General features: G+C 46.8%; 1 protein-coding gene across 3 annotated transcripts in view; it reads right to left on the reverse strand.

Annotated features, from left to right (window-relative positions):
- METTL9 (methyltransferase 9, His-X-His N1(pi)-histidine) overlaps positions 1-13157 on the reverse strand; it is a 59059-nt gene that overhangs the window by 19469 nt on the left and 26433 nt on the right. Inside the window, exon 5 of one of the 3 annotated variants that reach the window (XM_055232660.2) lies at positions 11144-11781. The exons of the other annotated variants lie outside the window; for them this stretch is intronic. Coding sequence (XP_055088635.1) covers positions 11723-11781 — 59 coding nt within the window. The 3' untranslated portion in view covers positions 11144-11722. Of the gene's footprint in view, positions 1-11143; positions 11782-13157 lie in introns of those variants that run through there. 3 annotated transcript variants of the gene reach the window in all.

Genomic DNA, 13157 nt, shown 5'->3' on the forward strand with positions numbered 1-13157 from the left:
TTTACTTAGAGCTGAAAAAACAAATTACCACAGACTGAGTGGCTTATTGAGAGGTGACAATGTGCTAGCAGCCCTCACTCGCTCTCGGCGCCTCCTCGGCCTCGGTGGCTGCTCTGGCCGCACTCAAGGAGCACTTCAGCCCGCTGCTGTCCTGTGGGGACCCCTCTCTGGGGTTGGCCGAGGCCGGAGCCAGCTCTCTCTGCTCGCGGGGAGGTGTTGAGGGGGAGGTGTTGAGGGAGAGGCGCGGGCAGGAGCGGGGGCTGCGCGCGGCGCTCGCGGGCCAGCGCAGGTTCAGGTGGGTGTGGGCTCGGCGGGCCCAGCACTCGGCGCCGCTGGCTGTGGCCTGCTGGGCTTGATTGGGGGACGAGCTCCCTCTGGGCTGCCGGAGTGCCCAGGCTAGGTGCCGCAAAGTCCCACAGCCAGTGCCATTGAGAGGTGAAGCTGGCTGGGCTTCTGGGTCGGGTGGGGACCTGGAGAACTTTTCTGTCTAGCTAAAGGTTTGTAAATGCACCAATCAGCACTCTGTGTCTACCTAAAGGTTTGTAAATGCACCAATCAGTGCTCTGTGTCTAGCTAATGGTTTATAAATGCACCAATCAGCGCTGTGTCCAGCTAGCCGGGTAGTGGACTTGGAGAACTTTTGTGTCTAGCTAAAGGATTCTAAACGCACCAATCAGCACTCTGTGCCTAGCTAAAGGTTTGTAAATGCACAAATCAGCGCTCTGTCAAAACAGACCAATCAGCTCTCTGCAAAAGGGACCAATCAGCAGGATGTTGGTGGGGCCAGATAAGGGAATAAAAGCAGGCCACCCAAGCCAGCAGCGGCAACCCGCTCGGGTCCCCTTCCATGCTGTGGAAGCTTTGTTCTTTCACTCTTCGCAATAATTCTTGCTGCTGCTCACTCTTTGGGTCCGTGCCGCCTTTAAGAGCTGTAACACGCATTGCAGAGGTCTGCAGCTTCACTCCTGAGGCCAGCAAGACCACGAACCTGCCAGAAGGAACAAACAACTCCAGACATGCCACCTTTATGAACTGTAACACCGCAAAGGTCTGCAGCTTCACTCTTGAAGTCAGCGAGACCAAGAATCCACCAATTCCAGACATATTTTGGCAACCCAGATGGGACTATCGCCTATTGCCAAGCAGTGTGACTATCGTCTATTGCCAAGTGGTGAGAATTATTGGACCCTTTTCACTTGCTATTCTGTCCTATTTTTCCTTGGAATTCGGGGGCTAAATACCGGGCACCTGTCGGCCAGTTAAAAGTGACTAGCGTGGCTGCCGGGCTAAAGACATGGGTGTCAGGCTTTCTGGGAAAGGGCTAACAACCCCCGACTCTTCAGAGTTGGGAGCGTTAGTTGGCCTGGAACCAGCTTCCACTTTTCCTGTACTTCTGGGCTGAGCTGAGGGTCGACAGAGAGGAAAGCCATTCAGCTCTGGGGTCCCGACAACAAGTTGGTTGGCCCTGCGGCCATGAGCAGAACTCTCGTCATGTCGCCCAAGCGAGACTCACCCATCTATTCTATCTACCCTGACCCTTGCCTCCTGGGTCCTAATGCCTGTTAGACAAACTTCCTCTCACCTCTCAGAGTCTCCGAGGCTAGTCCTGCTTCTAAAAATCACTCCCTGTCTCTGGTGCTTTTCCAGTTTCTCCTATGAGAATGATTTCTAGTATAAACTCCAGGAGTCTATTCTCTTCTTTAGGCACCTGGGCTCACCAATCAGAAAGACATAATTTTTGCCCAAAGCCCCGTCGTAGGGGGAACTCTGGAATTTTAGGATCCCTCCTTAGACAAGCAGACCTAACAAATGCTATTCCTGAAGCTAGGATATGGGGAGCCTCAGAAATTGTATCCTTCCTATTCATGTAAGTGAGGACAAAAGGTGTCACTCTTCCAACCCTGGAGATCCCTTCCCTCCCTCAGGGTATGGCCCTCCACTTCATTTTTGGGGCACAACATCTTTATAGGACACAGGTAAGGTCCCAATACTAACAGGAGAATGCTTAGGACTCTAACAGGTTTTCGAGAATGCATCAGTAAAGGCCACTAAATCCAATTTTTCTCGGTCTTCTTTGTGGTCTAGGAGGACAGGCAAGGGTGCAGGTTTTCGAGAATGCATCAGTAAGGGCCACTAAATCCGGCCTTCCTCGGTCCTCCTTGTGGTCTGGGAGGAAAACTAGTGTTTCTACTGCTGCTTCAGTGAGCACAACTATTCTGATCAGCAGGGTCCAGGGACCACTGCAGGTTCTTGGGCAGGGGGAGAAACAAAACAAACCAAAACCACAGGCGGTTTTGTCTTTCAGATGGGAAACCAGCATCAACAGGCTCACCCTTGAAATGCATCCTAAGCCATTGGGACCAATTTGACCCGCAAACCCTGAAAAAGAAGCAGCTCATTTTTTTCTGCACTATGGCCTAGCCCTAATATTCTCTGATGGGGAAAAATGGCCACCTGAGGGAAGTATAAATTACAGTACTATCCTGCAGCTTGACCTTTTCTGTAAGAGGGAAGGCAAATGGAGGGAAATACCTTATGTCCAAGCTTTCTTTTCATTGAAGGAGAATACACAACTATACAAAGCTTGCAATTTACATCCCACAGGAGGACCTCTCAGCTTACCCCCATATCCTAGACTCCCTATAGCTCCCCTTCGTATTAATGATAATCCTCCTCTAATCTCCCCTGCCCAGAAGGAAATAAGCAAAGAAATCTCCAAAGGACCACAAACCCCCCCAGGCTACCGGCTACCGGTTATGTCCCCTTCAAGCTGTAAGGGGAGGGGAATTTGGCCCAACCCGGGTCCATGTCCCCTTCTCCCTCTCTGATTTAAAGCAGATCAAGGCAGACCTGGGGAAGTTTTCAGATGATCCTGATAGGTACATAGATGTCCTACAGGGTCTAGGGCAAACCTTTGACCTCGCTTGGAGAGATGTCATGCTACTGTTAGATCAAACCCTGGCCTTTAATGAAAACAATATGGCTTTAGCTGCAGCCCGAGAGTTTGGAGATACCTGGTATCTTAGTCAAGTAAATGATAGAATGACAGCTGAAGAAAGGGATAAATTCCCTACTGGTCAGCCAGCCGTCCCCAGTATGGATCCCCACTGGGATCTTGACGCAGATCATGGGGACTGGTGTCGTAAACATCTGTTGACCTGCGTTCTAGAAGGACTAAGGAGAATTAGGAAAAAGCCCATGAATTATTCAATGACGTACACCATAACTCAGGGAAAGGAAGAAAATCCTTCTGCCTTCCTTGAGCAGCTCCGGGAGGCCTTAAGAAAATATACTCCCCTGTCACCCAAATCACTCAAGGGTCAATTGATCCTAAAAGTTAAGTTTATTACCCAATCGGCTGCAGATATCAGGAGAAAGCTCCAAAAGCAAGTCCTGGGCCCTGAACAAAATCTGGAGGCATTATTAAACCTGGCAACCTCAGTGTTCTATAATAGGGACCAAGAGGAAAAGGCCCAAAAGGAAAAGCGAGATCAGAGAAAGGCCACAGCCTTAGTCATGGCCTTCAGACAAACAAACCTTGGTGGTTCAGAGAGGACAGAAAATGGGGCAGGCCAATCACCCGGTAGGGCTTGTTATCAATGTGGGTTACAAGGACACTTAAAGAAAGATTGTGCAATGAGAAACAAGCCGCCCCCTTGTCCATGTCCACTATGCTGAGGCAATCACTGGAAGGTGCACTGCCCCAGAAGACAAAGGTTCTCTGGGTCAGAAGCCCCCAACTGGATGATCCAACAACAGGACTGAGGGTGCCTGGGGCAAGTGCCAGCTCGTCATCATCCTCACTGAGCCCCAGCTACGCTTAACCATTGAGTGCCAGGAAATTGACTTCCTCATGGACACTGGCGTGGCCTTCTCAGTGTTAATCTCCTGTCCGGACGACTGTCCTCAAGGTCTGTTACCGTCCGAGGAATCCTGGGACAGCCTGTAACCAGGTATTTCTCCCATCTTCTCAGTTGTAACTGGGAGACCTTGCTCTTTTCACATGCCTTTCTTGTTAAGCCTGAAAGTCCCACACCCTTATTAGGGAGGGATATATTAGTCAAAGCTGGAGCTATTATCTACATGAATATGGGCAACAAGTTACCCATTTGTTGTCCCCTACTTGAGGAGAGAATCAACCCTGAAGTCTGGGCATTGGAAGGGCAATTTGGAAGGGCAAAAAAATGCCTGCCCAGTCCAAATCAGGCTAAAAGACCCCACCACTTTTCCTTATCAAAGGCACTATCCCTTAAGGCCTAAAGCTCATAAAGGATTACAGGATACTGTGAAACATTTAAAAGCTCAAGACTTAGTATGGAAATGCAGCAGTCCCTGCAACACACCAATTCTAGGAGTACAAAAACCGAATGGTCAGTGGAGACTAGGGCAAGATCTTAGACTCATCAGTGAGGCAGTAATTCCTCTATATCCAGTCGTACCGAACCCCTATACCCTGCTCTCTTAAATACCAGAGGAAGCAGAATGGTGCACTGTTCTGGACTTCAAAGATGCCTTCTTCTGTATTCCCCTGCACTCTGACTCCCAGTTTCTTTTTGCCTTTGAGGATCCCACAGACCACACATCCCAACTTACATGGACGGTCTTGCCCCAAGGGTTTAGGGATAGCCCTCACCTGTTTGGTCAGGCACTGGCCCAAGATCTAGGCCACTTCTCAAGTCCAGGCACTCTCGTCCTTCAGTATGTGGATGATTTACTTTTGGCTACCAGTTCAGAAGCCTTGTGCCAGCAGGCTACTCTAGATCTCTTGAACGTTCCAGCTAATCAAGGGTACAAGGTGTCAAAGGGTACAAAGGCCCAGCTTTGCCTACAGCAGGTCAAATATCTAGGCCTGATCTTAGCCAGAGGGACCAGGGCCCTTAGCAAGGAACGAATACAGCCTATACTGGCTTATCCTTACCCTAAGACATTAAAACAGTTGTGGGGGTTCCTTGGAATCACGGGCTTTTGCCGACTATGGATCCCCGGATACAGCAAGATAGCCAGGCCCCTCTATACTCTAATCAAGGAGACCCAGAGAGAAATACTCATCTAGTAGAATGGGAACCAGAGGCAGAAACAGCCTTCAAAACCTTAAAGCGGGCCCTAGTACAAGCTCTGATTTTAACCTTCCCACACAACAAAACTTCTCTTTATACATCACAGAGAGAGCAGGGATAGTTCTTGGAGTCCTTACTCAGACTTGTGGGACAATGCCACAACCAGAGGCATACCTAAGTAAGGAAACTGATGTAGTAGCAAAAGGCTGGCCTCACTGTTTACGGGTAGTTGCGGCAGTGGCCATCTTAGTGTCAGAGGCTATCAAAATAATACAAGGAAAGGATCTCACTGTCTGGACTACTCATGATGTAAGTGGCATACTAGGTTCCAAACGAAGTTTATGGCTATCGGACAACCACCTGCTTAGATACCAGGCGCTACTCCTTGAGGGACCAGTGCTTCAAATACGTACATGCGTGGCCCTCAACCCTGCCATTTTTCTCCCAGAGGATGGGGAACCAAACGAGCATGACTGCCAGCAAATTATAGTCCAGACTTATGCCGCCTGAGGTGATCTCTTAGAAGGCCCCCTAGCTAATCCTGACCTTAACCTATATACCGATGGAAGTTCATTTGTGGAGAATGGGATACAAAGGGCAGGTTATGCCACTGTACTTGAAAGTAAGAACTAGCGGCACTTACCCGAGCCTTAGAACTGGAAAAGGGAAAAAGAATAAATGTGTATACAGATAGCAAGTATGCTTACGTAATCCTACATGCCCATGCTGCAATATGGAAAGAAAGGGAGTTCCTAACCTCTGGGGGAACCCCCATTAAATACCACAAGGCAATTATGGAGTTATTGCATGCAGTGCAAAAACCCAAGGAGGTGGCAGTCTTACACTGCCAAAGCCATCAAAAGGGGAAGGAGAGGGGAGAACAGTAGGATAAGTGGCTGGCAGAGGCAGGGAAAGACCAGCAGAAAGGGAAGAGAGGAAGAGACAGAGGGAGTCAGAGAGAAAGAAAGAGACAAAGTCAAAGAGACAGAGAAGGGAAGAGACAGAGACAAAGAGGGAGTCAGAGAGAGAGAAAGAAAAAGTCAAAGAGAAAGAGAGATGGAAGTAGTAAAGAAAAAACAGTGTACCCTATTCCTTTAAAAGCCAGGGTAAAGTTAAAACCTATAATTGATAATTGAAGGTCTTCTCTGTAACCCTATAACACTCCAATACCACCTTGTTGTCAGTGTAAACAAGGGCATAGCCTGAAAGCACTGAGGCCACTGACAACCCATAGCCTTCCTATCAAAAATCCTTAACCCAGCAGGTTTCCTAACAGGGGATCTAAATCTTAATTAATCACCATACAAAGGTCCGACCTGAAAGAGTCGGACCGACTCAAAGAGTCGGACCCGATCGGGCTCAAACCAAAGACACGCTGGTCGCGGTCAAGAGATTTTATTGGAGGCACCAAGGTGACACCACACGGAGGAGGAGAAGGAAGGAAGAAGGGGCGAGCTGCTTAGGTGCCGGGTTTTTATACTCAGTGGGGCCACGTGGGCATCGGTGATTGGCTTAGGGGTGGGGTTTGAGTAAAAGGCAGGAGGTGTTCTTCCCTGATAGGCCTTCTCTTGGCAGGCTCGCGGGGTGGAGAACCGGGAACCGGGGGTGAAGAACCCGGAACCGGCGCCATCTTACTGTGCCCATGCTACCTAACAAGACCAGACATAGAAGGAACTCCCTTCAGGACAGGACGATAGATGGTTCCTCCCGGGCGATTACGGAAAAAAGATACAATGAGTATTCAGTAAATGATAAGGAAACTCTTGTAGAAACAGAGTTAGGAAAATTGCCTAAGAATTGGTCTGCTCAAACTTGCGAGCTGTTTGCACTCAGCTAAACCTTAAAGTACTTACAGAATCAGGAAGGAACCATCTATACCAATTCTAAGTTAATATAGACTAAACGAGGTCTTATTAATAGCAAAGAATAATTGAAATCCCAAACTTACAAAGTTTTCAACAAAAGTAAAGTTTGCTAAAAGTTAACAGTGTAAACATATATTATCCTAACTTCTAATCTTGTGGAAATCAGACCCCATCAGTACTCTTCAAAGCTCAAGTCCGTCAACGCAGAGCCATACAACTAATACCCCTACTTATAGGGTTAGGAATGGCTACTGCTACAGGAACCAGAATAGCCAGTTCATCTACTTCATTATCCTACTATTACACACTATCAAAGGATTTCTCAGATAGTCTGCAAGAAATAACAAAATCTATCCATACTCTACAATCCCAAATAGACTCTCTGGCAACAGTGACTCTCCAAAACCGCTGAGGCCTAGACCTCCTCACTGCTGAGAAGGGAGGACTCTGCACCTTCTTAGGGGAAGAGTGTTGTTTTTACGCTAACCAGTCAGGGATAGTATGAGATGCCGCACAGCATTTACAGGAAAAGGCTTCTGAAATCAGACACCACCTTTCAAACTCTTATACCAACCTCTGGAGTTGGGCAACATGGCTTCTCCCCTTTCTAGGTCCTGTGGCAGCCATCTTGCTGTTACTCACCTTTGGGCCCTGTAATTTTAACCTTCTTGTCAAATTTGTTTCCTCTAGAATGGAGGCCATCAAGCTATAGATGGTCTTACAAATGGAACCCCAAATGAGCTCAACTAACAACTTCTACTGAAGACCCCTGGACCAACCCGCTGGCCCTTCCACTGGCCTAAAGAGTTCCCCTCTGGAGGACGCTACAATTGCAGGGCCCCTTCTTCGCCCCTATCCAGCAGGAAGTAGCTAGAGCGGTCATCGGCCAAATTCCCAACAGCAGTTGGGGGTATGCTGTTTAGAGGGGGGATTGAGAGGTGACAACGTGCTAGCAGCCCTCGCTCGCTCTCGGCGCCTCCTCGGCCATGGCATTGGCTCTGGCCGTGCTCAAGGAGCCCTTCAGCCCATGGCTGCGCTGTAGGGGCCTCCTCTCTGGGGCTGGCCAAGGCCAGAGCCAGCTCCCTCTGCTCGCAGGGAGGTGTGGAGGGAGAGGCACAGGCGGGAGGGGGCACGGGCTCCCGGTGGGCGCAGGCTCGGCAGGACCCGCACTTGGCGCCACCAGCCGGCGCCTGCTAGGCTTGATCAGGGGATGAGCTCCCACTGGGCTGTCGGAGTGCTCAGGCTAGGTGCCGCAAAGTCCCGCAGCCAGTGCCATTGAGAGGTGAAGCCAGCTGGGCTTCTGGGTCGGGTGGGAACCTGGAGAACTTTTCTGTCTAGCTAAAGGTTTGTAAATGTACCAATCAGCACTCTGTGTCTACCTAAAAGTTTATAAACACACCAATCAGCGCTCTGTGTCTAGCTAATGGTTTGTAAATGCACCTATCAGTGTTCTGTGTCTAGCTAATCGGGTAGGGGGCTTGGAGAACTTTTGTGTCTAGCTAAGGGATTGTAGACACACCAATCAGCACTCTGTGTCTAACTAAAGGTTTATAAACGCACCAATCAGTGCTCTGTCAAAACAGACCAATCAGCTCTCTATAAAACGGACCAATCAGCTCTCTGTAAAATGGACCAATCAGCAGGATGTGAGTGGGGCCAGACAAGGGAATAAAAGCAGGCCACCAGAGCCAGCAGCAGCAACCTGCTGGGTCCCCTTCCATGCTGAGGAAGCTTTGTTCTTTCGCTCTTCGCAATAAATCTTACTGTTGCTCATGCTTTGGGTCTGTGCCACCTTTAAGAGCTGTAACATTCACCGCGAAGGTCTGCAGCTTCACTCCTGAGGCCAGCAAGACCATGCACCCACCAGAAGGAACAAACGACTCCAGACGCGCTGCCTTTATGAACTGTAACACTCACCGCAAAGGTCTGCAGCTTCATTCTTGAAGTCAGTGAGACCAAGAACCCACCAATTCCAGACACAGAACAATAGAAATTTACTTCTCTCAGTTCTGGAGGCTGGAAGTCTGAGATAAAGGTGCCAGCATCCTTGAGTTCTGGTGAGGACCCTCTTTCTAGGTACAGGCTGCTGACCTCTTGTTGTATCCTTGCATGGCAGAAGGCAGAGAGAAGCAAGGTCTCTCAGAACTCTTAAAAGGGCATTCATCCCATTCAGGAGGGCTCTACTCTCACGATCTCATCTAATCCTAATCACCTCCCAAAGACCCCACTTCCTAATACCATCACAATGGGGGGTGGGGGCCTCAAAATATGTATCTGGGAGGAACACAAACACGCAGTCTATAACACAACTTTAAGAGGGAAATGTAATCACAGCACTTTGGAAGACTGAGGTGGGGGCATCACTTGAGGTCAGGAGTTCAAGATCAGCCTGGCCAACATAGCGAAACCCTGTCTCTACTAAAAATACAAAAATGAGCCGGGAGTGGTGGCACACATCTATAACCCCAGCTACTCAGTAGGCCGAGTCAGGAAAATCACTTGAACCTAGGAGGCGGAGGTTGCAGTGAGTGAGCCAAGATCGTGCCACCACATTCCAGCCTCGGTGACAGAGTAAGACTCCATCTCCAAAAAAAAAAAAAAAAAACCATCTCAAGCCAAACAACAGCAAGTTCAAGTAAAAAAAAAAAAAAAAAATAAGCATCATATTTAAAGTAGAAATATTTTCATTAAAGTTAGAAAAAAGGCCTGGTGCAGTGGCTCACACCTATAATCCCAACACATTGGGAGGCCAAGGCAGGCCAATCACTTGATTCCAGGAGTTCAAGACCAGCCTGGGCAACGCCACCAGACCCCCTCTCTACCAAAAAAATACAAAAGTTAGATGGGTGTGATGGCATGCACCTGTAGTCTCAGCTACTCAGGAGGCTGAGGTGGGAGAATAGCTTGAGCCCAGGAGGTCAAGGCTGCAGTAAGCTGTGATAGCACCACTGCACTCCAGTCTGGGAAACAGAGCAAGTCCCTTTCAGAAAAGAAAGAAAAAGAAAAAAAGAAAAAGAAAAAAGTGGGGGAGGGCAGGGGAGGGTGTTTTGTTTTTAAACATTACAAAGCAAACTGCTATCTAGAGACCTCCTCTAGTAAAGTTATACATCTAGTGGTGTGCTGGTAAATGTGTAACTACCAGCTTGGAGAATAAAATGGCTATTTGCAGTGTTTGCCAATTTCTACAGTGTAAATACTCCTATCATGGTCAATTTCAATAATGGCCATGTTTAACAACCAGTTCACTTAAATTCCTACCAAAACAACAATCAGCTCTCATGAACCAGTCCACGCCAGCTCCAACATCTACAGCTTAAATCTAGACAACCATGTGGAGACATATGTGCTGGTAAGAACTACTTTCCTAGATACACTTAAGTGGAAAAAGGCAACAGAAGTTATTTATAATTGGGTACTGCCTGTATAATTTTTTTAACGTACATACATACTTACATTTGCATAGACTATCTTTTAAAGAATATTCAAGAAACCTGAACAAGATTGTGGAACTGGACTGGATGAGAAACTTTGTTTTGTTTATTTTTTGAGACGGAGTCTGGCTCTGTCACCCAGGCTGGAGTGCAGTGGCGCAATCTCGGCTCACTGCAAGCTCCGCCTCCTGGGTTCACGCCATTCTCCCACCTCAGCCTCCCCAGTAGCTGGAACTACAGGCGCCCACCACCATGCCCGGCTAGTTTTGTTTTTATATTTTTAGCAGAGACGGGGTTTTACCTTGTTACGCAGGATGGTCTCGATCTCCTGACCTCGTGATCTGCCCGCCTCAGCCTCCCAAAGTGCTGGGATTACAAGCATGAGCTACCACGCACAGCCAAGAAACTTTTTTTTTTTTTTTTTTTTGAGACGGAGTCTTGCTCTGTCGCCCAGGCTGGAGTGCAGTGGCGCAATCTCGGCTCACTGCAAGCTCCGCCTCCCGGGTTCATGCCATTCTGCTGCCTCAGCCTCTCCGAGTAGCTGGGACTACAGGCGCCTGCCACCGCGCCCGGCTAATTTTTTGTATTTTTAATAGAGACGGGGTTTCACCGTAATCTCGATCTCTTGACCTCGTGATCTGCCCGCCTCGGCCTCCCAAAGTGCTGGGATTACAAGCGTGAGCCACCGCGCCCGGCCGCCAAGAAACTTTTTATTGTAAACCCTCTAGTAAGTTGCTTGAAGTATTTTTTTTAATTACTGAATTACTTTTTAATAAAAATTACAATTTTGAAAAATTAAACGTCATTAAATTTTTATTTTTACAATATAATTATCCCTCTCCTGACTTCATATCTTTCCTTCTTTGGGGGGGTGCTTAAAATATTTCTCACTAGATTCAATAACCCCTAGCCAAAACTGGGTCAGTAAACCAAATAAACTGAAATTAGAATGATATTTTTTTCATTTTTTTTTTCCAAATAGCAAAACTGCTATGGTTCAACTTCGAGCCATTTACCAAAACAATTACCTAAGTAATCATTTCACCTACAATTACTTTTAGTTAAAAAAAAAAACACAAATTAAGCCAAGCATGCAAAGCACACTCAGACATCCTCCAACAGTTCAGCATTCATGAATCTACACAGCAAGACCATTTTGCATCTCCCAGTCCTCACGGTTTCACATGGAAATCATCAGGATCTAATTAGTGACTCAGAGAAAGAAAGCAATAATAGAGTGCCGTGGTGTGCCTGCAAAATTTATAGGTCACTAAAAGTCACCCATAGCAACAAGCCTTCTTGTCTCAGGTCTGCAGTGTGTCACGTGCCAGACTCCTCAGACTCAACAGGCAGCTCTGCACATCCACAATCAAGGAACTTGTTTTCCACACTTCATGGAGACTTCCCTCTTGTCTAGTTCGACTTCCTCTCCATTTTTAGCATCAGAAACACAAGGAAATAAAATTCGTGGTTAGACTGATGTTTCTTCCCCCTGCTCTTTCATCTCCTGCTATGCCAGGAAGTAACATTAAAGTTCTATCATGTGGTTGCCCAACAGGACACAGGAACCCAGGACGTTCCAACCTGATGACTAGTGAGCGCAATGCAGAGAGCTGGAGCTAAGGCTTAATTACACAGGAAGGAGTAGCACTGAAGTAAGATCAGGTTGCTGAATCACGAAGGAGGACATTTTGCAACATATAGATGATATATGTACACTCACATTTAAAAGCATTTTTTCTTTACCATGACAAACCACTCGACAACAGGAACATAAAAATGGAGATCTAAGATGAGAAAGGGGAGATCTGTTCTCTCTGCTCTTTTCCACACCCTTCTATATCGAAAGAATTCCCCATTTTCCCCATTATCAACACAAATCTGAAACCATTTGGTAAATATTAAGACAAGCATTAAATCTGAAGGCACTAAGATCTGGGGAGAAAAAATAACAGACAAGAAATTAAATTAATTTGTGACACCACAAATCCACATAGAATCCAATGGTTATATGAAACGGGCATTATTGCTTAAGATATAGATTTTCATATTTGATAATGATGACATTTGCAAAATCCTAATAGATTTCTTCAAAATGTCTGCGAGCTCTTAAGAGTTTCTGAAGTCAAGGTCAATTGAGGCAGTAAAATAGAAAATCTAAAGATTTTTCAGCCAGGCATGGTGGCTCGCACCTGTAATCGCAGCATTTTGGGAGGCAGAGACGGAAGGATCACCTGAGATCAGGAGTTAAGAGACCAGCCTGGTCAACATGGCGAAACCCCATCTCTACTGAAAATACAAAAATTAGCCAGGCATAGTGGCATGTGCCTGTAGTCCCAGTTACTTGGGACTGAGGAGGCTGAGGCCGGAGAATTGCCTGAACCCACGAGGTAGAGGTTGCAGTGAGCCGAGATTGCGCCACTGCACTCCAGCCTGGGCAACAGAGCGAGGCTCTGTCTCAAAAAAAAAAAAAAGAAATACTAAAGATTTTTAAATAGTAACTTGTATTATTCATAAAATAAATAATCTTATATTAATGTACATTAACTTATGAAAATGCAGGAGACTTAAAATCGTAACTTTCAAGATGACCTAAAATGCAAACCACATAAACTAAAACTATAAATTAATGTGGCATTAAGTCAGAAAGGCCAGTAACTATGAAGTGATATGAAATCAACCCGTTTCTTCTAACATATTCTTCATTCAATATTGCTGAAGAGCAAGACCATGCAATCAAAAAATCAAATATTACAGAAAGAAATGACACATGCTGCAACACACATGGTCTTCAAAAGAGAAAA

Source organism: Symphalangus syndactylus, chromosome 11 (assembly GCF_028878055.3).
Source record: "Symphalangus syndactylus isolate Jambi chromosome 11, NHGRI_mSymSyn1-v2.1_pri, whole genome shotgun sequence".
NCBI lineage: Eukaryota > Metazoa > Chordata > Mammalia > Primates > Hylobatidae > Symphalangus > Symphalangus syndactylus.